This window comes from Oncorhynchus mykiss, chromosome 3, assembly GCF_057628025.1.
Source record: "Oncorhynchus mykiss isolate SJ-2025 chromosome 3, ASM5762802v1, whole genome shotgun sequence".
NCBI lineage: Eukaryota > Metazoa > Chordata > Actinopteri > Salmoniformes > Salmonidae > Oncorhynchus > Oncorhynchus mykiss.
In genome coordinates this window covers 89031425-89058383 of record NC_143024.1, presented here as the reverse complement: position 1 = coordinate 89058383, position 26959 = coordinate 89031425, and the positions used below count along the sequence as shown (strand labels likewise).

Here is a 26959-nt window from a genome sequence, read left to right as displayed (position 1 = left end):
CTCATATGGCCATGTCCTCTCATATGGCCATGCCCTCTCATATGGTCATGTCCTCTCATATGGCCATGTCCTCTCATATGGCCATGCCCTCTCATATGGCCATGCCCTCTCATATGGCCATGTCCTCTCATATGGTCATGTCCTCTCATATGGCCATGTCCTCTCATATGGCCATGCCCTCTCATATGGCCATGTCCTCTCATATGGCCATGCCCTCTCATATGGCCATGTCCTCTCATATGGTCATGTCCTCTCATATGGCCATGTCCTCTCATATGGCCATGTCCTCTCATATGGCCATGTCCTCTCATATGGCCATGTCCTCTCATATGGCCATGTCCTCTCATATGGCCATGTCCTCTCATATGGTCATGTCCTCTCATATGGCCATTCCTTGGCTGTCCAGCCACTGAGCAGAATGACAGGTTATCTTTCCCTTCTAGTCCCTCTGCTCCTCTATGTTCTTGGTGCTCATTTTACTGTTTAGTTCATCGCTCTCTCTCTCTCTTTCACCTCTTCTCTCCCTGCTGAGCAACACCCACACTGCTGCTGTGAATACTCCTTCACTATCTCCTTTCATTCTGAAAACACGACACATGATGTCAGGAATTGATGAGCATGTCCTTTCTAGAGGACAGGAGGAATTGATGAAACTGTCCTTTCTAGAGGAATTGATGAGAATGTCCTTTCTAGAGGAATTGATGAGAATGTCCTTTCTAGAGGAATTGATGAGAATGTCCTTTCTAGAGGAATTGATGAGAATGTCCTTTCCAGAGAAGAGGAGCAATGCGAGGGAGCCGGCTGCATCCATCAGCAGTGATTTGTGTCCCTACAACCCCAGCTTCCCCCTACAACCCCAGCTTCCCCCTACAACCTCAGCTTCCCCCTACAACCCCAGATTCCCCCAACAACCCCAGATTCCACCCTATAACCCCAGCTTCCCCCTACAAACCCAGATTCCACCCTATAACCCCAGATTCCCCCTACAACCCCAGCTTCCCCCAACAACCCCAGCTTCCCCCTACAACCCCAGCTTCCCCCTTACAACCCCAGCTTCCCCCAACAACCCCAACTTCCCCCAACAACCCCAGCTTCCCCCAACAACCTCAGCTTCCCCCTTACAACCCCAGCTTCCCCCAACAACCCCAGCTTCCCTCTACAACTCCAGCTTCCTCCTACAACCCCAGCTTCCCCCTACAACCCCAGCTTCCCCCAACAACCCCAGCTTCCCCCTACAACCCCAGCTTCCCCCTACAACCCCAGCTTCCCCCAACAACCCCAGCTTCCACTCTACAACCCCAGCTTCCCCCTACAACCCCAGCTTCCCCCAACAACCCCAGATTCCACCCTATAACCCTAGCTTCCACCCTACAACCTCAGCTTCCCCCTACAACCCCAGCTTCCCCCAACAACTCCAGATTCCACCCTAAAACCCCAGATTCTCCCCACAACCCCAGCTTCCCCCTACAACCCCAGCTTCCCCCTACAATCCCAGCTTCCCCCAACAACCCCAGATTCCACCCTACAACCCCAGCTTCCCCCTACAACCCCAGCTTCCCCCTACAACCCCAGATTCCACCCTACAACCCCAGCTTCCACCCTACAACCCCAGCTTCCCCCAACAACCCCAGCTTCCCCCTACAACCCCAGCTTCCCCCTACAACCCCAGATTCCACCCTACAACCCCAGCTTCCACCCTACAACCCCAGCTTCCACCCTACAACCCCAGCTTCCCCCAACAACCCCAACTTCCCCCAACAACCCCAGCTTCCCCCAACAACCCCATCTTCCCCCTACAACCCCAGCTTCCCCCTACAACCCCAGCTTCCCCCAACAACCCCAGATTCCACCCTACAACCCCAGCTTCCCCCAACAACCCCAGCTTCCCCCAACAACCCCAGCTGCCACACTACATCCCATCTCTCTCTCTCTTCCTCTCTCCCTGCCCGCCCCTCACTCTATCTGTCTGCCTCTCTCTCTTTCTGTGTGTGTGTGCACCTCTCCCTCGCTCTCCCTCACGCCTCTCCCTCGCTCTCCCTCACGCCGTGTCTCTTCAAAGCGGTTGTTACTGCGCGGCCCCTGCACATCATTCCACTGTGATGGAAATTAAATGAAGGTGGCTTAACGAACGGATCCAGGCATGCTTTGAAGGATGTAGCCGAGGGAAGCGCCACTGCCAGATCCTTTTCCACAGGCTGTGGATTTGTGCCGCTGATGCGAGGACACAGCAATCACTCAGCCGTGCAGAAGCTCCGACAAGAGGACTAATCTCTCCACCTGACTTGTGGAAGCTACAGCTTTTTTTCCTCCCTGCATTATTTATCCCCACCGCTAAAGACAGTGGGACAATGGAGCCAGCTACCTGAAGTAGATGATCAATTTGTAGCCTTGGACGGACAGACCACAGTTTGCTGCGCACATGGATGTGTTTAGCTTTGTGAAGATGCCAAAGCTGTCAGGGTGAGTCTAACGGATGTTGTTTAATTCGCCTGTCTGCTTCCATGCCACTTGTGTAATAAACGGTGGTGGATCTTTTACCCACAGGCGTGATTCACATAGAAAACAGGGGATTTAAAAAGCGCCACATGGAGTGGAATCTGGTGTAATGTTTGTAGAAACTGCACATACTGTTAAAATTATTATTATGATGACTTAGTCTGAGTGCTGTCACATGCGATTCATGTGAGATGGAGAGAGAGAGAGAGAGAGAGAGAGAGAGAGAGAGAGAGAGAGAGAGAGAGAGAGAGAGAGAGAGAGAGAGAGAGAGGAAAAAGTGGGATGGAAAGGTGGGAGGAGAGAGAGAGCTTGAGTGAGAGAGATTGAGTGAGAAAGAGAGAGAGACAGAGAAAGAGACAGGGAGAGAGATAGAGAGAGAGACAGAGAGGAAAAAGTGGGATGGAAAGGGGGGAGGAAGAGAGGGGGTGAAAGCAACAGAGAGTGACTGAAGTGAAGTGCTCCATGTGTCTGAACTTAATGAGGTGCTTTTATCAGAATGTGAATATGTGGTCAATTTTCAATCTGCCACTACACATTCATACTCAGTTGCAACATGTAATGGAGTGTTTTATGGTGGGGTTTAAAGCATAGGCACATACCCGTGAATTAGTGGTTGGCAGGGACATTTATGTTAACCCTAAAATCACATTTTGATGAATTATATAGTTGCATTTTTCAAGGTAATATTAAATATTTATACAGGAGTGTTTAAGGTTTTATTTCTGAGTAAATCAACCATGTAAAATCATGACAAAGATATTGTAATTTGTTACGAGTACACTTTGAGTGTACATTTGTAACTTATTGTGTCTACAGATTGAACTGGGCAAAACTTTAGCAAATCGTTGCAATAGTGCGATATGAGGCAGACATTTTGCCCGTGTCATGTTCATCTTAAGCAAATAGTGAACAACTCCAAATAGTGAGCATCTAGAAGACAACTCCAAATAGTGAGCATCTAGAAGACAACTCCAAATAGTGAGCATCTAGAAGACAACTCCGAATAGTGAGCATCTAGAAGACAACTCCGAATAGTGAGCATCTAGAAGACAACTCCGAATAGTGAGCATCTAGAAGACAACTCCGAATAGTGAGCATCTAGAAGACAACTCCAAATAGTGAGCATCTACAAGACAACTCCAAATAGTGAGCATCTAGAAGACAACTCCAAATAGTGAGCATCTAGAAGACAACTCCAAATAGTGAGCATCTAGAAGACAACTCCAAATAGTGAGCATCTAGAAGACAACTCCAAATAGTGAGCATCTAGAAGACAACTCCAAATAGTGAGCATCTAGAAGACAACTCCAAATAGTGAGCATCTAGAAGACAACTCCAAATAGTGAGCATCTAGAAGACAACTCCGAATAGTGAGCATCTAGAAGACAACTCCGAATAGTGAGCATCTAGAAGACAACTCCAAATAGTGAGCATCTAGAAGACAACTCCAAATAGTGAGCATCTAGAAGACAACTCCAAATAGTGAGCATCTAGAAGACAACTCCAAATAGTGAGCATCTAGAAGACAACTCCAAATAGTGAGCATCTAGAAGACAACTCCAAATAGTGAGCATCTAGAAGACAACTCTGTATGAAGTGTGTTGAGCCTCCATGAATCAGGGTGAGTTGCCAAACCATAATGTATCTGATTACTCCAAGGTTGTCAACACATTACCTGCACATATAAGTCATTTTACGAGCCTCTGAGGTTCGACTACAGTGCTATGCAGTTATAAATAGGCAACTAAATAAAACGATAGGAAAGGTAACTGGAATATGTGTCTGTCTGTATGTATGTGTCATAACAATTCTGAGTAAGATTCATACATTTTCCAGACCGACAGTCACATTTTGCACCTGTTGGGATTTCTGCATTTTCTTGATCTGAATCTAGATAATCTTCCTGAGGGATTTGCTTCCATCAGCAACACTGCAACACTGTCTATGGCTGGGATATAATCCGTTTATCATCTAACTTCATATCACATTTCACATTCAAGCCATTTCCTGTTAAAACCAAGACAAGATCCTCAATGAAACACAAGTACAAGATTCATACATTTTCCAGACCGACAGTCACATTTCTGCATTTTCTTGATCTGAATCTAGATAATCTTCCTGAGGGAAGATTCACTGAATTCACTGAAAAAAATGGACTATTGAATGACAAATGAAAAGCAAATTAGAAACATTTATGGCATTGATTTTCTGTATATTCCCTATCTTTGTACTAGGGATGATTAATTTATGAGTTTATCCAAAACGCTATGTTCACCAATTTTCCACATTTGTGTTGTTTTGTCTGAAATGATTGGTTATGAGAACCTTTATGTGTGTGTAAAATATGACTTTTCTCAGATTATTTTATTCTTACATTTTAGATGTGTATGAAAAATGTATTTTTATATTTTTTACATTTATATATCCATTGTTTAACTGGAATGGAATTTTTGTATCCTGTGTATTTCAAATCTAATTGTATTAATCGCATGCACCGAATACAACAGTGAAGCGCTTACTTATGAAGCGCTTACTTATGAATGTGAATAGTCTGGGTAGCCATTTGACTAGATGTTCATGAGTCTTATGGCTTTGGGAGTAGAAGCTGTTTAGAAGCCTCTTGGACCTAGACTTGGCGCTCCGGTACCACTTGCCTTGTGGTAGCAGAGAGAACAGTCTATGACTAGGGTGGCTGGAGACTGACAGTTTTCAGGGCCTTCCTCTGACACTGCCTGGTATAGACGTCCTGGATGACAGGAAGCTTGGCCCCGGTGATGTACTGGGCCGTTCGCACTACCCTATGTAGTGCCTTGAGTACGGAGGCCGAGCAGTTGCCATATCAGGCAGTATTTGACTATGATATGTGGTTGTGTCACCTAGCTATCTTAAGATCAATGCACTTTTGCCACATACTGTAAGTGGCACTGCATAAGAGCATCACTCCAACCTAAGTGTATGTAAACATCCGACTTCAACTGTTTTGGAATGAAATTCTTCAATTATTATCTCAAGTATTACATGTGTCTTTTTAAAGTGGAACTGACAGTGTTTTAACTACTTTGCAGATATGAAAACAGACTCATAATATCAGTAAAAAAATGCTTCAAGTCCAACTTTATTATAGGTTTTAAAAATAGGTTTGAAAGGCCATGATTTTTATTTTACCTTTAGCTAGGCAAGTCAGTTAAGGCAAGTCAGTTAAGAACACATTCTTATGTTCAATGACTGCCTAGGAACGTGGGTTAACTGCCTTGTTCAGGGGCAGAACAACAGCTCGGGGGTTTGAACTTGCAACCTTCCGGTTACTAGTCCAACGCTCTAACCACTAGGCTACCCTGCCGCCCCATGATGGAGAGTTAAGGCATTGTTTACAGAATGGATATATGCCGTTCAACGCATGATTCATAGAATTCTCCAATACATTTCTTGGTAGTCCAAAAATAATGCAATCAGGTTGTAAATCACAGCTGACCTGGTACATTGTTTGCTGCCTCCATTGGGATGCACTGTTTCAGTTTCAATCACTCAATATTTTGAACAAAGAAAATGGACAACTCTAACTAAGGTTGGGAATGTCAATAAAAATCTAATTAGCAAGAGGCAATGATCAAAAGTCAGTCATAACGTGGCTAATAGGCTAGCGCACATGTGTCAAGGCCCGCGGGCCAAATAGGGCACACAAGCGAGTATAAATGAGTCAACAGTTTGAGTCATCTACTAATTACAGCCTGATGCGCTCGCGTTGGTGCATGAACCTTTTACTGTAGTGGGCTAAATCAGGGTCACACAGAGTGTACACCTCACAACACGGTTTTTACAAAGAAGACCATGTAGGATATAGAGTTCAAATTTATTTCATTTTGAGTGTTGCATCCTAATATTACACTTTATAAAGTACATCACAGAAGACTATATATATGTATAACAAAAACGTTTGAAAAACAGTTTTACCTAGAAACAGCAGATTTTCGGCGTTTAACAGTTTTTTTATATATATAACATTCCACCCATGAGGCCACTAGGTCATTTGACTGCAAGAAAGGGCTAAACTTCAATTGCACTGCTTTCATGTGTCCGGTTCAATAACGAGCAGTGGTGAGAATGTGTACTTTTTGATTAGGGTCACAGCATATTAGGCACATCTGCAAGCATTGCAGCTAAATCTGGATGTTTCTCTTTTAACACGAAAAAACGCAATATGCAGCACCATATGTACGTACAGCGCATTTGGAAAGTATTCAGACCCCTTAACTTTTTCCACATTTTATTGTTTTTTTTCCCCTCATCAATCTACACACGCCGTAACGACAAAGCAAAAACAGGTTTTTAGTCATTTTTGCAAATGTATTAAAAATGAAAACATAACATTTACATAGGTATTCAGACCCTTTAATCAGTACTTTGTTGGATCACTTTAGGCAGTGATTACAGCCTCGAGTCTGCTTAGGTATAACACTACAAGCTTGGCACACCTGTATTTGGGGAGTTTCTCCCGTTCCTCTATGTAGATCATCTCAAGCTCTGTCAGGTTGGATGGGGAGCATCACTGCACTGCTATTTTCAGGTCTCTTCAGAGATGTTCGATCGGGTTCTAGTTCGGGCTCTGGCTAGCCACTCAAGGAAATTCAGAGACTTGTCCCGAAGCCACTCCTGCGTTGTCTTGGCTGTGTGCTTAGGGTAGTTGTCTTGTTGGAAGGTGAACCTTCGCCCAAGGCTGAGGTCCTGAGTGCTCTGGAGCAGGTCTTCATCAAGGCTCGCTCCGTTCATCTTTCCCTCGATCCTGACTAGTCTTCTGGTCCATGCCGCTGAAAAACATCCCCACAGCATGATACTGACAATGCCATGCTTCACCGTAGGGCTGGTGCAAGGTTTGCTCCAGACGTGACGCTTGGCATTCAGGCCAAAGAGTTCAATCTTGGTTTCATCACACCAGAAAATCTTGTTTCTCATAGTCTGAGAGTCTTTAGGTGCCTTTTGGAAAACTACACAGAGGGCTGTCATGTGCCTTTTACTGAGGAGTGGCTTCCGTCTGACCACTCTGCCATAAAGGCCTGATTGGTGGATTGCTGCAGAGATGGTCGTCCATCTGGAAGGTTCTTCCATCTTCACAGAAGAACTCTAGAGCTCTGTCAGAGTGACCATCGGGTTCTTGGTCACCTCCCTGACCAAGGCCCTTCTCCCCCGATTCCTCAGTTTGGTCTGGCGGCCAGCTCTTGGAAGAGTCTTGGTGGTTCCAAACTTCTTCCAATTAAGAACGATGGAGGCAACTGTGTTCTTGGGGATCGTTAATGCTGCAGAATATTTTTGGTACCCTTTCCCAGATCTGTGACTCGACACATGTCTGTCTCGGAGGTCTACGGACAATTTCTTCGACCTCATGGCTTGGTTTTTGCTTTGACATGCACTGTCAACTGTGGGACTTTAAATAGACAGGTGTGTGCCTTTCCAAATCATGTTCAATCAATTGAATTTACCACAGGGGGACTCCAATCAAGAAACATCTCAAGGATGATCAATGGAAACATGATGGACCAGAGCTAAATTGAGTCTCATAGCAAAGGATCTGAATACTTATGTAAATAAGGTATTTCCATGATTTTTTTTTATAATACATTTGCAAAAATTTCTAAAAGCCTATTTTTCCCTTTGTCATTATGGTTTATTGTGTGTAGATTGCTGAGTTAAAAAAATATATATATTTTAAAATAAGGCTGTAATGTAACAAAATGTGGAAAAAGTCAAGGGGTCTGAATACTTTCTGAAGGCACTGTAAGTGGACATTATAAAATAAATTTGTTCTAATAAAACAAATGACCTGCCAAATTCGTTATGTTTTTTCAATATAGCCCATTCGCTGATTGAGTTACAACTTAACTATGTCGAGAGCACTAGCCTCTGCCATATGGACACATAGATACACTCTGATCCATTGGTGGCTAAAGAAATGAGAGCAGAGAACTCAGAGATAGCCTATAGGCCAGTGAAGCAGTAGGCTTATAACTTCCATCATCAACAAAGTAAAATACATAGGCCTCAAGCTGACAAATAAAAAGAGTAGAAAATATCCTGCTCGCTCGATGCAAGCAACACTGTAGCATGCATGAGAGAACCAGCTGTTCCAGATGACTGTGTGATCACGCTCTCCGTAGCCGATGTGAGCAAGACCTTTAAAACAGGTCATTCACAAGGCCAGACGGATTACCAGGGTGTGTACTCAGAGCACTTGTCGACTGGCAAGTGTCTTCACTGGCATTTTCAACCTATCCCTGACCGAGTCTGTAATACCCACATGTTTCAAACAGACCCCCATAATCCCTGTGCCCAAGAACACTAAGGTAACCTGCCTAAATGACTACCGCCCCGTAGCACTCACGTCAGTAGCCATTAAGTGCTTTGAAAGGCTGGTCATGGCTCACATCAACACCATCATCCCGGAATCCATAGATCCACTCCAATTTGCATACCGCCGCAACAGAGCCACAGATGACGCAATCTCAATCGCACTCCATACTGCCCTTTCCCACCTGGACAAAAGGAACACCTATGTGAGAATGCTGTTAATTGATTACAGCTCAGCGTTCAACACCATAGTGTCCACAAAGCTCATCACTAAGCTAAGGACCCTGGAACTGATCACCTCTCTCTGCAACAGGATCCTGGATTTACTAACGCCCCCAGGTGGTAAGGGTAGGCAACAACACACTGATCCTCAGGCTGTCGCACCGTCAACGACGAGACAGCCTATAGGGAGGAGGTCAAAGACCTATCAGTGTGGTGCCAGGCCAACAACCTCACCCTCAATGTGAGCAAGACTAAGGAGCTGATCGTGGACTACAGGAAAAGGAGGGACAAACATGCCCCCATTTACATCGACGGGGCTGAAGTGGAACCGGTCGAGACTTTCAAGTTCCTTAGTGTCCACATCACCAACAAACTATCATGGTCCAAATACACCAAGACAGTCGTGAAGAAGGCACGGGTCCCCAGATCCTCAAAAAGTTCAACAACTGCACCATCAAGAGCATCCTGACCGGTTGCATCTTCGCATGGTATGGCAACTGCTCGGTATTTGACCGTAAAGCGCTACAAAGGGTAGTGCGTTCGGCCCAGTGCATCACTGGGGCCAAGCTTCCTGCCATCCAGGATCTATATACCAGGCGGTGTCAGAGGAAGGCCCAAAAATGGGGCCCATGATAAATCAAAGGCTTCAGTCACCCAAGTGCTAGACTATTCTCCCTGCTACAGCATGGCAAGCAGTACCGGAGCACCAAGTCTAGGTCCAAAAGGCTCCTTAACAGCGTCTACCCCAACCTATAAGACCGCTGAACAATTAATCAAATGGCCACGCAGACTATTTACACTGTTACTCACTGTTTATCTATGCATAGTCACTTTACCCCTACCTACAAATTACCATGACTAACCTGTACTCCGCACATTTACTCGGTACCGGGCCCCCTGTATATAGCCTTGTTATTGTCATTCTGTCATTCTACTGTTACTTTTTATTTTATTTAGTATTTTCTTAACTCTATTTCTTGAACTGCACTGTTGGTTAAGGGCTTGTAAGTAAGCATTTCACGGTAGGGTCTACATCTGTTGTATTCGGCGTATGTGACAAATACAATTTGATTTGATGAAAATGATGGTTCTTTTGATCACATTCATCTGTCTTTTCTGCCTGTCCGCCTCCCTTTCTAAATGTCTTGACTTGAGCTATTGCTAGTGAAGTTCAACATTGTATCAAATCATCACAGGGTGTGGGCCAAAGCTGTCGCTTTCAGCAACATTGTATCAACTAGCCTATTCTGAGCCCTACATTGTTCCTGCACCAGCGATCTCGGGACAGAAAGCTGTTTTTTAAAGACGTTTCCACTGGATATATGGGATCATCAGATCATGTTATTATGCTCTTTCACACCGAGGCTTGGTGATTATCGAGGCAGGGAGTGTTGGAAAGAATTTTCAAATAATGAGGAACTATCATTTGCAATGGATGTTTAAAAAAAAAAACGACTTTGTTGACTTGTGTGAGGCGAAGAAATAATGAGTTGTGTACGTGGGAGACGCACCATATCTTTGCCTCATCCCCCCTCCCCTTCAACTTGATGCAACATTTTAAATTATACTCAAGATCTTCACACACAGGCTTATTAAGATGCTTTTTACTAACAGACGCAACTCAATCAGCTAATGTCACGTGCACCTTCCAAACTGCACTAATTTCTTTGTCTTCCACGTCTTCGTCTTCATCTTCTATGATGTCAAGGCAGTCCGCAAACAAACTGTTTAAGTGCATGCCGCCACCTACTGTACTGGAATGTACGATCAATCATGATTTTTTCCAAATCCCTACCAACTTCTACCACACCCTCCCCAACACCATTAAGCTTTATCTGTGTCGTGCGGAAACACTCCACCCTTAAGTGTCACGGTTTTCTGTATGTGAAAGAGAGTCAGACCAAAATGCGGCGTGGCTATTGCGATCCATGTTTAATAAAACAAAGTAAACACGAATCAAACACAAAAACAATAAACGTAACACAAAAACCGAAACAGCCTAATACCGGTGCAAAGTAACACAGAGACAGGAACAAGGACAATCACCCGGAAAACCCAACACCAAACAAGCTACCTAAATATGGTTCCCAATCAGAGACAATGACGAACACCTGCCTCTGATTGAGAACCATATCAGGCCAAACATAGAACTAGACAAACTAGACATGTAACATAGAATGCCCACTCAGCTCACACCCTGACCAACCAAAACATAGAAACATACAAAGCAAACTATGGTCAGGGTGTGACATTAGGGTTGTTTAGCATTTCAACAGTAACATATGTTACCCCTGTCGTGTCTTTACTATCATCAACTGAAGACTTAGTTTTTATCAAAGATTCTCTGTAATTATTATTACTCGATTAAACTGATTCATCATGTAACTGTAATTAACTAGGAAGTCGGGGCACCAAGGAAAAATATTCAGATTACAAAGTTATCATTTTCCTAATATAACTTTTCAGATGTTTTCATATCTGATCAATAGTCTTCTGAATTAATGAATTATTTTTCTTCCCTCACCTTAGTCTCATTCCAAACGTCGTAAATTGTTGGTTATCTGCACGAACCCAGTCTTCACTATGATTCATCCATACATCAATTGTCTTAAATCATTCATTTAATAACTAACTAAACAATCACAGAAGTGCACACACAAACAAAGTAAATACGCTTACAAGAAATGATAGGGGAATGTGCCCTAGTGGGCTAAACCGGTATGGCGGCTTGTTAGACAAAAGGGAAGTGGGAGTCCGATGAGAAGTCACTACAGAGGTGATAATTATAACAATTGAAATGCTAATCCTTTGCACATGAATGCTCACTCATTCGGGAACAATTGCAATCAATATATATTTATTTACGCTCCGTGTGTCGTCTTGATCACTGTTGAAAAGTTTGTTTCTTTTGTAGAATTGTCCGTCTCTCTCTCTCTCTCTGTCGTGGTTAGAATGGATAGTTCAGAGTGACATTCATTCATGTCGTTATGTATAGGTGTTTCGGCAGTTGTCGGTCTTCGCGTTCAATGATACCGAATTCCTAGCTGCTGACTAGTAATTAATGTCAAAGTTCTTATTCTGTCGGTATCGATAGTCTAAGAGTTTAACCATGTGGGATGGTTAAAAGATTCAGCAGTCTGGTCTCAAACCTTAGCCCTCTCGTTATCGAAGGTAAGCTGGTCTGCAACCTTTGTCCTCTCGTAATGGAGAGAAACATGGTCTGTTGAGAAATTCTCATGGTGGGGTTTTATTCGGAATTGCAGAAAAGGGCCTGTCCCAGGATGCTCGACCCTAACTGGCTCATGGGCGGTCCTCTGAATTAGTTAAACTCAAAAGGGAATTGGAGTTTCCTTCATTAAAAAGTCCAAAATCACATTACACTATTTTACAAACAGTATCATCCTTACTCAATTAGACAATTAGATGTAAACAACAATTAGATGTAAACCTCATATCTGAGGCTATTATATAAACAGCGTTATGGTAATGTGGCCGCACCGTCTCCCATGAGCTCCACAAAATTGCACCAAACGGACCAGTTCGTAGCTGGATTCTTCACCAATCTTTTATACCTTCTCCGGAACATGAATGTTGTTCGGACCTCAAGTTCTGTGAGGTGGAAGAAATTCCTTTGTTCTCTATGAAAATTCACTCTGTCTCTATACTGTGGCCATGAGGAGATCAACTCCTCCAGGAATTTACGACCTCTCTGACCACAGCAGCCTATATGTAGGAGACAGAGAGAGGGGGATGGTACTCGCTGTACCCAAGAGGGCAACGTCATGACACCCCCAATATCTCTTTTGCCATCCCCACATTAACCTTCAACCTGACATTTCTGCTTTCCACAACTCGAGTCGTTTGATAACCTTACCAATAAAAGCAATGAAGTCAACGTTATTCATAATCAAAGTGTCATTTGACACCACACATTTATGAGCCCAATATTTCTGAACATGACTTGAAACCATGTTAGGACCAGCAGAAACACCAGCCCCAACATTATGTCCACTTAGCACAGGGGCAGACATGGAAGCTCCATCAGTCTGACATTATGTCCACTTAGCACAGGAGCAGCCATGGAAGCTCCATCAGTCTGTCATTAGGTCTAGCTAGTACAGGAGCAGCCATGGAAGCTCCATTAGTCTGACATTATGTCCACTTAGTACAAGAGGAGCCATGTTAGCTCCATCAGTCTGACATTATGTCCACTTAGTACAAGAGGAGCCATGTTAGCTCCATCAGTCTGACATTATGTCCACTTAGTACAAGAGGAGCCATGTTAGCTCCATCAGTCTGTCATTATGTCTAGCTAGTACAGGAGCAGCCATGAAAGCTCCATCAGTCTGACATTAGGTCTAGCTAGTGCAGGAGCAGCCATGAAAGCTCCATCAGTCTGACATTAGGTCTAGCTAGTGCAGGAACAGCCATGGAAGCTTGGCCCCAGTGATGTACTGGGCCGTTCGCACTATCCTTTGTAACGCCTTGCAGTCGGAGGCCGAGCAGTTGCCATACCAGGCAGTGATGCAACCAGTCAGAATGTTCTCAATGGTACAGGTGTAGAACCTTTTGAGGATCTGAGGACCCATGCCAGATCTTTTCAGTCTCCTGAATAGGTTTAATCGTGCCCTCTTCACGACTGTCTTGGTGTGCTTGGACCATGTTAGTTTTTTGGTGATGTGGACACCAAGGAACTTGAAGCTCTCAACTTGCTCCACTGCAGCCCCGTCGATGAGAATGGGGCCATGCTCAGTCCTCTTTTTCCTGTAGTCCACAATCATCTCCTTTGTCTTGAGCACATTGAGGGAGATGTTGTTGTCCTGGCACCATATGGCCAGGTCTCTGACTTCCTCCCTATAGGCTGTCTCGATATTGTTGGTGATCAGGACTACCACTGTTGTGTCATCGGCAAACGTAATGATGGTGTTGAAGTCGTGCCTGGCTGGGCAGTCATAATTGAACAGGGAGTACAGGAGAAGACTGAGAACGAACCCCTGAGGGGCCCCTGTGTTGAGGATCAGCGTGGCGGTTGTGTTGTTACCTACCCTTACCACCTGGGGGCGGCCCGTCAGGAAGTTCAGGATCCAGTTGCAGAGGCAAGTGTTTAGTGCCAGGGTCCTTAGCTTATTGATGAGATTTAAGGGCACTATGGTCTTGAACGCTGAGCTGTAGTCAATGAATAGCATTCTCACATAGGCTAAGGTTAAATCTAGACTTGGTTTTGTCTATCATAATCGCTCCTCTTTCACCCCAGCTGCCAAACTAACTCTGATTCAGATGACCATCCTACCCATGCTAGATTACGGAGACATAATTTATAGATCGGTAGGTAAGGGTGCTCTCGAGCGGCTAGATGTTCTTTCCCATTCGGCCATCAGATTTGCCATCAATGCTCCTTCTAGGACACCTCAAAGCACTCTATACTCCTCTGTAAACTGGTCATCTCTGTATACCAATCGCAAGACCCATTGGTTGATGCTTATTTATAAAACCCTCTTAGGCCTCACTCCCTCCTATCTGAGATATCTAATGCAGCCCTCATTCTCCACATACAACACCCGTTCTGCCAGTGATATTCTGTTAAAGGTCCACAAAGCGCACACATCCCTCGGTCGCAAAGGATGGCTACTTTGAAGAATATTGAATATAAAATATATTTTGATTTGTTTAACACTTGTTTTGTTACTACATGATTCCATATGTGTTATTTAATAGTTTTGATGTCGTCACTATTATTCTACCATGTAGAAAAGAGTAAAAATAAAAAAATAAAAAACTGAGTAGGTGTCCAAACTTTTGACTGGTATTGTACAGTCGTGGCCAAAAGTTTTGAGAATGACACAAATATTAATTTCCACAAAGTTTGCTGCTTCAGTGTCTTCAGATATTTTTGTAAGATGTTACTCTGGAATACTGAAGTATAATTATAAGCATGTCACAAGTGTCAACGGCTTTTATTGACAATTACATGAAGTTGATGCAAAGAGTCAATGTTTGCAGTGTTATTAAGGTCTGGGAAGTTTCCTGGCCATGGACCCAAAATATCAATGTTCTGTTCCTGAGCCACTTACTTATCACTTTTGCCTTATGGCAAGGTGCTCCATCATGCTGGAAAAGGCATTGTTCGCCACCAAACTGTTCCTGCATGGTTGGGAGAAGTTGCTCTCGGAGGATGTGTTGGTACCATTCTTTATTCATGGCTGTATTTTTAGGCAAAATTGTGAGTGAGCCCACTCCCTTGGCTGAGAAGCTACCCCACACATGAATGGTCTCAGGATGCTTTACTGTTGGCATGACACAGGACTGATGGTAGAGCACACCTTGTCTTCTCCGGACAAGCTTTTTTCTGGATGCCCCAAACTATCGGAAAGGGTATTCGTCAGAGAAAATGACTTTACCCCAGTCCTCAGCAGTCCAATCCCTGTACCTTTTCCTGGAGAGAAGTGGCTTCTTTGCTGTCCTTCTTGACACCAGGCCATCCTCCAAAGTATTTGCCTCACTGACGTCCAGATGCACTCACACCTGCCTGCTGCAATTCCTGAGCAAGCTCTGTGCTGGTAGTGCCCCGATCCCGCAGCTGAATCAATGTTAGGAGACAGTCCTGGTGCTTGCTGAACTTTCTTGTGCGCCCTGAAGCCTTCTTCACAACAATTTAACTGCTCTCCTTGAAGGTTTTGATGATCTGATAAATGGTTGATTTAGGTACAATCTTACCGGCAGCAATATCCTTGCCTGTGAAGCCCTTTTTGTGCAAAGCAATGATGACGGCATGTGTTTCCTTGCAGGTAACCACGATTGACAGAGGAAGAACAATGATTCCAAGCACCACCCTCCTTTTGAAGCTTCCAGTCTGTTATTCAAACTCGATCAGCATGACAGAGTGATCTCCAGCCTTGTCCTTGTCAACACTCACACCTGTGTTAATGAGAGAATCACTGACATGATGTCAGCTGGTCATTTTGTGGCAGGGCTGAAATGCAGTGGAAATGTTTTTGGGGGATTCAGTTCATTTGCATGGCAAAGAGGGACTTAACAATGAATTGCAATTCATCTGATCACTCTTCATAACATTCTGGAGTATATGCAAATTGCCATCATACAAACTGAGGCAGCAGACTTTGTGAAAATTTATATTTGTGTCATTCTCAAAACTTTTGGCCATGACTGTAGATACAAGACAAAAGGTCATAAGCCAAGTTGTGCCATGGGTAGTTTGGGTGGCATGTGCATGCTAAGGGTTATAAGGTCTCATCTTGGAGGGGTAATCTATGTGCCTCATCAATAAAACGACGGGGGAGATGTGTGTTTGTGGTATCCTGTATGCATTACCATCTAGAAACTCTGTCTGCCTGCCTGCCTGCCTGCCTGCCTGCCTGCCTGCCTGCCTGCCTGCCTGCCTGCCTGCCTGCCTGCCTGCCTGCCTGCCTGTGTTTAACTGATGTCCAATTATATAGTAGCTTCTTCCCCCTACCAGTTGCAACGGCATAGTGGATTTTATTAGTTGTATAGTACAGTGACTGGTGCAATGAGAGTTATTGATTGGTTTTATGGGGGATGTTCTAATATAATTGGTGCAGAGCCCAGTGGGTTCCTGTAACTAGTGCATGAAAGAAAACAAGGTAGGCAGCCAGTACGACACTTTAGGAACAGGTGCCTGCAAGAGGAAGAACATCTCTATTCGATGATGTTCTGGCTAGGCCTGAATAACAGGCAGACAGCAGTGGAGGCTGCTGATTGGAGGACGGCTCATAATAATGGCTAGAACGAGAGTGAACGGAATAGCATCAAACACCTGAAAACCAATGCGTTTGATGTTGTTGGTACCTTTACACCTATTCCGTTCCAGCCATTACAAGGTGCCAGTCCTCCCCAATTAAGGTGCCACCAACCTCCTGTAGGTAGACAGTGTTCAGACTCAGAGCCAGAAGGATTTCAACCACATTCACACAACAATAATACTAAGTAAGATATTGACAGATGGGTTCATTAGTCTTGAGACCACGTAAACAACGTAGTCTCAATGCAATTTGTATTATTCTGTAGGTAAATGCACGACACTCCATTTAGTATGATTTGTTACATTATAAACGGAATTGTGTGTTGTACCAGGTCATACGGATTAGAAGATGTTTACTATCATAAGTCTTACCCAGTCGTACAATAGCATGAAGATTGGATGATGCAACTTATCATACCTACTGGAGGACGTATAGTATTGCACGTCTTTATCTGAGACCAGGTTACGCAATAACACCAAAGGAGAATTATCGGGAGGATGTACGTTGGCGATTAAGGGAACTAAAACGACCAAGGTTAGGTGAATTTAAGTAGCAGGTTAGGTGAACTGGGTTAAGTTTAGAATAAGGGTTATCTAAAATGCTACAGTTGTACCTGACAAGACTCAAACATGCAACCTTTGAATTGCTAGACTGTCGCGTATTATACCTACCCATCCTCCACAACCAGCATCCCTACTTTTAGTTTCTGTCTAAAGTAACTAGACCATTAGTAGGTATTATAAGTCTGGGAGGTGCTCAGAAATACATAAAGTATGTTTCATGTGGCTCTAAGTAAATTGTCCTATAAAGAAATGGTAGGGAGAGAGAGAGCCGCCTGCCATAGTGTAGTAACTGCCCATGGCAACAATATCAGCACTTACAAAGACAAATAGGGGCATTTAATATTCAGCGATTTTGAAATAATGTTAAAATATGTAATAGATGGTGTTGCCCAGGGGCAGAAGCCAACTGCAAAGCGCTAGATACCAACACCGCCCTTCCTTACTGTGTGAAAGACAACTGTGAAATATACATACCACTCTTGGGTCTAGATTTGGCTTCATTTGCTGCTGTTAATTATTCTCTCCCCCTGCTGATCACGTGTGATGTAGGTAGTTTACACCATTTTGTTACCATTAGAGATGCCAAAAAATATCTGTGAGAGATGTAGCCTTGATTGGCACATAAAACGGGCCTTATGCTCACCACAACAGAAAGTGGTTATACATTTCGGCTGCATGTCAAGCATTTAAGTGTCGCGTTCATACTTGAAGCTTGAAATGAGACAAGGTTTTCATTTGTTTCAGTGAAATGCATTTGTGACTGAATGGAGATAGTTTCTCTATCTGTATTTTTCTGTCATTTACTCTCTCTTTCCGTCTCCTCCTTCAAATCAACTGCCCCAGGCTCTCTCTCTCTCCGTCTCCTCCTTCAAATCAACTGCCCCAGGCTCTCTCTCTCTGTCTCCTCCTTCAAATCAACTGCCCCAGGCTCTCTCTCTCTGTCTCCTCCTTCAAATCAACTGCCCCAGGCTCTCTCTCTCTCTGTCTCCTCCTTCAAATCAACTGCCCCAGGCTCTCTCTCTCTGTCTCCTCCTTCAAATCAACTGCCCCAGGCTCTCTCTCTCTGTCTCCTCCTTCAAATCAACTGCCCCAGGCTCTCTCTCTCTCCGTCTCCTCCTTCAAATCAACTGCCCCAGGCTCTCTCTCTCTCTGTCTCCTCCTTCAAATCAACTGCCCCAGGCTCTCTCTCTCTGTCTCCTCCTTCAAATCAACTGCCCCAGGCTCTCTCTCTCTCCGTCTCCTCCTTCAAATCAACTGCCCCAGGCTCTCTCTCTCTGTCTCCTCCTTCAAATCAACTGCCCCAGGCTCTCTCTCTCTCCGTCTCCTCCTTCAAATCAACTTCCCCTGGCTCTCTTGCTCTCTCTGTCTCCTCCTCCAGATCAACGCCCCCTGGCTCTCTCTCGGTCTCCTCCTCCCTGGGGACACTCATCTCAGCTGCTGTTTGTCCACAGATCAGATATCCAAACACATGTACAATACTTCCCCCTCACAAACTACTGACAGGTTCAATTTACAGTGAGATTAGTGTGTAGCACTGGGCGGAGTTTCAGGGGTATTCCCCATGCTTCCGTGAGAGTGTACCCTGTCACCCTAGTGTTTCAAACAGAGCCCATCTCTTTTCTTTGGAATCTGATGTGGACGGCAGGGATAACATGCAGCAGCAGTTGCTGCCAGTCGGTTCAATATGCTGTTTCAGCACTGAATGACAGGACAGCTCCCAGAGGTCAACATTACTTGTGTTTTCTGGAGGGAGGATTTTAATGCTTGCAATGCATTTAAGAAAATTGGTATGTGTGTGTGTGTGTTTGTTAAGCTTGGGCGGTATACCATATATTTCCGCATACAAGAGTATTTTCAATTACTGACGGTATGATTTTCAATACTGTTCCCTATTTCTCCTACAGAAAAATCTCGCAAAAATTATATTGATTCACATTAAGTAAGCATTTCACGGTAAGGTCTTCTACACCTGTTGTATTCGGCACATGTGACAAATAAAGATGTTATTTGATTATGCTTTTTTTTACAAATAGCACGAAGCAAACGGAAATTTCGTGACATGATGTCCACTGCTGGGCGGCACAAGAGAGGTGATCAAGTTACACTTACTACTGTTGGCCAGCTCAATGTATAAAAACTCAACTCAGCAGAAAAAAAGAAACATCCTCTCACTGTCAACTGCGTTTATTTTGTATAAACATAACAAGATTCAACAACTGAGACATGAACTGAACAAGTTCCACAGACATGTGACCAACAGAAATGGAATAATGTGTACCTGAACAAAGGAGGGCTCAAAATAACTGTCAGTATCTGGTGTGGCCACCAGCTGCATTAAGTACTGCAGTGCATCTCCTCCTCATGGACTGCACCAGATTTTCCAGTTCTTGCTGTGAGATGTTACCCCACTCTTCCACCAAGGCACCTGCAAGTTCCTGGACATTTCTGGGGGGAATGGCCCTAGCCCTCACCCTCCCATCCAACGGGTCCCAGACGTCCTCAATGGGATTGAGATCCGGGCTCTTCACTGGCCATGGCAGAACACTGACATTCCTGTCTTGCAGGAAATAACACACAGAACGAGCAGTATGGCTGGTGGCATTGTCATGCTGGAGGGTCATGTCAGGATGATCCTGCAGGAAGGGTACCACATGAGAGATGAGGATGTCTTCCCTGTAACGCACTGTAACGCACGAGTTAAGATTGCCTGCAATGACAACAAGCTCAGTCCGATGATGCTGTGACACACTGCCCCAGACCATGACGGACCCTCCACCTCCAAATCGATCCTGCTCCAGAGTACAGGCCTCGGTGTAACTCTCATTCCTTCGACGATAAACGCGAATTCGACCATCACCCCTGGTGAGACAAAACCGTGACTCGTCAGTGAAGAGCACTTTTTGTCAGTCCTGTCCGGTCCAGCGACGTTGGGTTTGTGCCCATAAGTGACGTTGTTGCCTGTAATGTTTGGTGAGGACCTGCCTTGATTTATTTTGTGTGTAGTCCCGGGCTACATTATAACATTGAGCCTGTGTGTTATAGCCAGCAGAGGTGGTGAGGAAGTTTGCTCCAGTTGTTGTACAGTGAAACTGATCCTAGGTAGACTTGAATAAATGATGACGGTTCTATCCCGGCCTCTCTGCAGTAACAGAGAGCTGTACCCAGGCCGAGCTGAACAATTCATGACCAGCTTAGCAAAGGAGTCAGAGGGAGTGAATTTATGGACGTTAGGTTTGTTTCTGATGCTCAACAATGGCGGTGGTTATACATGGACGGGGATCACTCATCTAATGGTATTGCTCTGAGAAACAGAAAGTGGATATACAGTAATACTGTATGTATTTTATTAGTATGGTTTATGTTTCATAATTAAACGAATCAGTTATAATACATTATCAATATTTTGTAAATACATATAAAGTATATTTACAAAATACCAACATTACCTACAATGTTGTAGATTACAACAACAAAAAAACAGAAACAGAAAGTCCATAACCCCTCCAAAATAATAAGATCAAGAATTGTAAACCCTCCTCCTCAAGAGTAGCAATTTTCCACCAGCAGTCAGCCTTCGGGAAACATAACAGTTGTTGAGTAATAACCAATAAAAGTATGGCACTCCTGGGAGTTGCCATGGCAACGAAGGTCTGTGGACTTCAGGCTCCACATTATAATCCAAGTTGAAACACAAAGATCACGGCCCCCGCCTACTTTATTAAAGAGATTTCATTTCACATCTGCTACATGTCTATATCTATGTGTGGGAGAGGAGCAGGAAGCAGTATCTTGACCTCTAAAGGTGTCTGATTTCTGTGCATTGCTTATTTTACAAGTTCAAACCCACATCAAACCCACATCAGACCCACATCAAAACAACAATCAACCCTAAGAATCCAATGGTCTCTAGACTATATGCAGTCAGAGGCGCTATCACTTTTCAGTGCATGTGACAAATAATGTTTGATTTGATTACCGGTAGTGCACACAAGGGGCACTATTTATTTCCGAACTATAATAAATAAATAAATATATATATATATAAATACGTATGTACGTACTGTATGCTAACAAAATACTAGTGAGATCTCATAGCGGACGCTGGCTAAATGCTAAGAAGTGCAAACAAACATAAACTAAATGCAAGAACTGACAACCGAGCTCATAAAGTTATGCAACCATATCAAAAGGCATGTTGTATCCAGAAGGGGATTGATTGTCTCTGCTGTCCCGGGGAACAGTGGGTTAACTGCCTTGCTCAGCGGTAGAACAACCGATTTTTACCTTCTCATCTCAGGGATTCGACCCAGCAACCTGTCCCAACTCTCTAACCACTAGGCTACCTCCCACCCCTTAATTGCACTAGTTAATAACCTCTGTTTTCATTGAGTTTGAAACCTTCATTGTGATCTTGCAAGCTAGCCACCAATTTTAAATAGTTTTTGTATTCAGGGAAAACGCATTGAGACCAGAGTCTAATTCACAAAGGTACCCTTTGTCAATGCAATATGAAACAAAATTGCAACCAATACAATGTCAAATTAAATAAAAAATACAGCACAGCACAACACAACATTTAACAAAAACAGTTACATTCCTCAGCTACTAGGCTACTCTTTGTAGCCGATATGAGTAAGACCTTTAAACAGGTCAACATTCACAAGGCCGCTGATCCAGACGGATTACCAGGACGTGTGAGTCTGTAATACCAACATGTTTCAAACAGACCACCATAGTCCCCCTGCTCAAGAACACTAAGGTAACCTGCCTAAACGACTACAGACCCATAGCACTCACGTCTGTAGCCATGATGTGCTTTGAAAGGCTGGTAATGGCTCACATTAACACCATTATCCCAGAAACCCTAGACCCACTCCAATTTGCATACCACCCAAACAGATCCACAGATGATGCAATCTCTATTGCACTTCACACTGCCCTTTCCCACCTGGACAAAAGGAACACCTATGTGAGAATGCTGTTCATTGACTACAGCTCAGCTTCCAACACCATTGTGCCTTTAAAGCTAATCACTAAGCTAAGGATCCTGGGACTAAACACCTCCCTCTGCAACTGTTTCCTGGACTTCCTGATGTGCCGCCCCCAAGTGGTGAGGGTAGGTTGCAACACTGGAGCCCCTCAGGGGTGTGTGCTCAGTCCCCTCCTGTATACCCTGCTCACCCACGACTGCATGGCCAGGCATGACTTCAACACCATCATTAAGTTTGCAGACGACACAACAGTGGTAGGCCTGATCACCGACAATGACGAGACAACCTATAGGGGGAAGGTCAGAGACCTGGCCGTGTGGTGCCAGGACAACAACCTCTCCTTCAACGTGCTCAAGACAATGGAGATGATTGTGGACTACAGGAAAAGGAGGACCGAGAACAACCCCATTCTAATCGATGGGGCTGCAGTGGAGTAGGTTGAGAGCTTCAAGTTCCTTGGTGTCCACATCACCAACAAACTATAATGGTCCAAACACACCAAGACAGTTGTGAAGAGGGCACGACAAAACCTATTCCCCCTCAGGAGACTGAAAAGATTTGGCATGGGTCCTCAGATCCTCAAAAGGTTCTACAGCTGCAACATCGAGAGCATCCTGACTGGTTGCATTACTGCCTGGTACGGCAACTGCTCTGCCTCCAACTGCAAGGCACTACAGAGGGTAGTGCATACGGCCCAGTACATCACTGGGGCTAAGATGCCTGCCATCCAGGACATCTACACCAGGGGGTGTCAGGAGGAAGGCCCTAAAAAAATGTAAGACCCCATCCACCCGTCATAGACTGTTTTCTCTGCTACCGCACAGCAAACGGTACCGGAACGCCAAGTCTTGGACCAAAATTCTTCTCAACAGCTTTTAGCCCCAAGCCATAAGACTCCTGAACAGGTAATCAAATGGCTACCCAAACTATTTGCATTGTTTCCCGCCACCCCCCGCCAACCCCTCTTTTACGCTGCTGCTACTCTCTGTTTATCATCTATGCATAGTCACTTTAACTCTACCTACATGTACAGTGCCTTGCGAAAGTATTCGGCCCCCTTGAACTTTGCGACCTTTTGCCACATTTCAGGCTTCAAACATAAAGATATAAAACTGTATATTTTTGTGAAGAATCAACAACAAGTGGGACACAATCATGAAGTGGAACGACATTTATTGGATATTTCAAACTTTTTTAACAAATCAAAAACTGAAAAATTGAGCGTGCAAAATTATTCAGACCCTTTACTTTCAGTGCAGCAAACTCTCTCCAGAAGTTCAATGAGGATCTCTGAATGATCCAATGTTGACCTAAATGACTAATGATGATAAATACAATCCACCTGTGTGTAATCAAGTCTCCGTATAAATGCACCTGCACTGTGATAGTCTCAGAGGTCCGTTAAAAGCGCAGAGAGCATCATGAAGAACAAGGAACACACCAGGCAGGTCCGAGATACTGTTGTGAAGAAGTTTAAAGCCGGATTTGGATACAAAAAGATTTCCCAAGCTTTAAACATCCCAAGGAGCACTGTGCAAGCGATAATATTGAAATGGAAGGAGTATCAGACCACTGCAAATCTACCAAGACCTGGCCTTCCCTCTAAACTTTCAGCTCATACAAGGATAAGACTGATCAGAGATGCAGCCAAGAGGCCCATGATCACTCTGGATGAACTGCAGAGATCTACAGCTGAGGTGGGAGACAGTTCATAGGACAACAATCAGTCGTATATTGCACAAATCTGGCCTTTATGGAAGAGTGGCAAGAAGAAAGCCATTTCTTAAAGATATCCATAAAAAGTGTCGTTTAAAGTTTGCCACAAGCCACCTGGGAGACACACCAAACATGTGGAAGAAGGTGCTCTGGTCAGATGAAACCAAAATGTAACTTTTACAATGCAAAACGTTATGTTTGGCGTAAAAGCAACACAGCTGAACACACCATCCCCACTGTCAAACATGGTGGTGGCAGCATCATGGTTTGGGCCTGCTTTTCTTCAGCAGGGACAGGGAAGATGGTTAAAATTGATGGGAAGATGGATGGAGCCAAATACAGAACCATTCTGGAAGAAAACCTGATGGAGTCTGCAAAAGACCTGAGACTGGGACGGAGATTTGTCTTCCAACAAGACAATGATCCAAAACATAAAGGAAAATCTACAATGGAATGGTTCAAAAATAAACATATCCAGGTGTTAGAATGGCCAAGTCAAAGTCCAGACCTGAATCCGATCGAGAATCTGTGGAAAGAACTGAAAACTGCTGTTCACAAATGCTCTCCATCCAACCTCACTGAGCTCGAGCTGTTTTGCAAGGAGGAATGGGAAAAAATGTCAGTCTCTCGATGTGCAAAACTGATAGACATACCCCAAGCGACTTACAGCTGTAATCGCAGCAAAAGGTGGCGCTACAAAGTATTAACTTAAGGGGGCTGATTAATTTTGCACGCCCAATTTTTCAGTTTTTGATTTGTTAAAAAAGTTTGAAATATCCAATAAATGTCGTACCACTTCATGATTGTGTCCCACTTGTTGTTGATTCTTCACAAAAAAATATAGTTTTATATCTTTATGTTTGAAGCCTGAAATGTGGCAAAAGGTCGCAAAGTTCAAGGGGGCCGAATACTTTCGCAAGGCACTGTACATATTACCTCAATTAGACCGACTAACCGGTGCCCCTGCACATTGACTCTGGACAGGTACCACCTGTATATAGCCTCACTACTGTTATTTTACTGTTTTTTTTATTTCTTTAATTATTTATTGTTTACATAATACTTATTTTTTACATCAAAATTGCACTGTTGGTTAAGGGCCTGTAAGTAAGCATTTCAACTGAAAAGGTCTACTACACCTGTTGTATCAGGTGGTGTTGCACGTGACAAATACACTTTGATTTGATATGTTCTAAAGGTTTAAGACTTGTTAATGGCTGCTGAATTCAGGTAAATGGTGTCACCGTAGTCAAGAACTGGCAGGGAAGTTGACTGTACAATCTGCCCTCTTTAAATCTTCACTTTTAAACTGGCTCATCATTACGTTTGTGAAATGTTAAATCCTTTCCAATCTAAATGCCCCAAATATTTAGCTAGAAAATTAGCTAACCAAATTCCTAGCTTGGGCCTTGAGCTGGAGAAAATGTTTTTTGGCACATCTTAGATAGTTATCTTAAAAACTCAGGACCCTGTCTTTCAAGGATAATTTGTAAAAATCCAAATAACTTCACAGATCTTCATTGTAAAGGGTTCAAACACTGTTTCCCATGCTTGTTCAATGAACCATAAACAATTCATGAACATGCACCTACGGAAGGGTCGTTAAGACACTAACAGCTTACAGACGTTAGGCAATTAAGGTCACAGTTATAAAAACGTAGGACACTAAAGAGGCCTTTCTACTTACTCTGAAAAACCCCATAAGAAAGATGCCCAGGGCCCCTGCTCATCTGCAGCATGCACGAGGACTGCAGATGTGGCCAGGGCAATAAATTGCACTGTCTGTACTGTGAGACGCCTAAGACAGCGCTACAGGGAGACAGGACGGACAGCTGATCGTCCTCGCAGTGGCAGACCACGTGTAACAACACCTGCGCAGGATCGGTACATCCGAACATCACACCTGCGGGACAAGTGCAGGATGGACGCACCATCCCTCCATCAGTGCTCACTGTTTGCAATAGGCTGAGAGAGGATTTTATACAGCTTTCCTTCCATTCAGAATGGTATTTTGAAGGCATATCTTTTGAATCTGTGAGTAGAATCACGCTCCATTTATAAATAACGAAGGCTTTCGGAGGATTGCCATTGCTGCCATCGGAGAGCCTCTATCTGCATTTTTGTCAGAAATAGTTTTTTGACATAGACTTGTTCAATGTTCTCTACCTACTCTATATAGTCCTCTAAATACCCTTAATTCATGTTGTATAGTAAAAAAAATAGGATAGGATAGGATAGGATAGGCATACCACAAAATCCTCACTCCTGAGGAAGAATGTATAGTATTTACTAAGTAAAGCAAATACCATAACTCGGTATGTGATACAATTCTAACGAACAACAAATATTGAAAAAGATAATGCAATTACATGTACAAATGACCTCTAACCTGTACCCCAGCACACTGACTCGGTACCAGTACCCCTTGTATATAGCCTCGTTATTGTTATGTTTCTGTGTTACTTTTATAATTTTGTACTTTAGTTTATTTGGTCAATATTTTCTTAACTCTTCTTGAACTGCACTGTTGGTTAAGGGCTTGTAAGTAAGCATGCCACTTGTTTGATTTGATACTGATTTGATTTGACCTCTGGTCGGATGCAGTCCCATACATATTAACTGTGTAGAAAATAGGGCCTGAATACACAGCCAGGGGAACCTGCTGCGTTCTGTTAATGCACTGTGGCTCCAATAAATCCATAGCATGTGGAAACGCTAATACCTCTCAAACACACCATTTTACTGGAGGAAATCAGATTGCATGGCCCTGTTTGGAGCCCAGCCTATCCTACTGCTATGCTGTTCTATAGGTTACAGAGTAGGCTACAGATGTTATTTCCAATAGACGCCCCTA

General features: G+C 43.8%; 1 protein-coding gene across 1 annotated transcript in view; it reads left to right on the top strand.

Moving 5' to 3' along the window:
- The first annotated feature begins 2019 nt into the window (after nucleotides 1–2019).
- Nucleotides 2020–26959, top strand: part of LOC110520616 (FERM and PDZ domain-containing protein 4) — a 73170-nt gene continuing 48230 nt past the window's right edge. Inside the window, exon 1 of the mRNA XM_036975241.2 lies at nucleotides 2020–2460. Within this exon, the coding sequence (XP_036831136.2) occupies nucleotides 2420–2460 (41 nt within the window). The 5' untranslated portion in view covers nucleotides 2020–2419. The remainder of the gene's footprint in view (nucleotides 2461–26959) is intronic.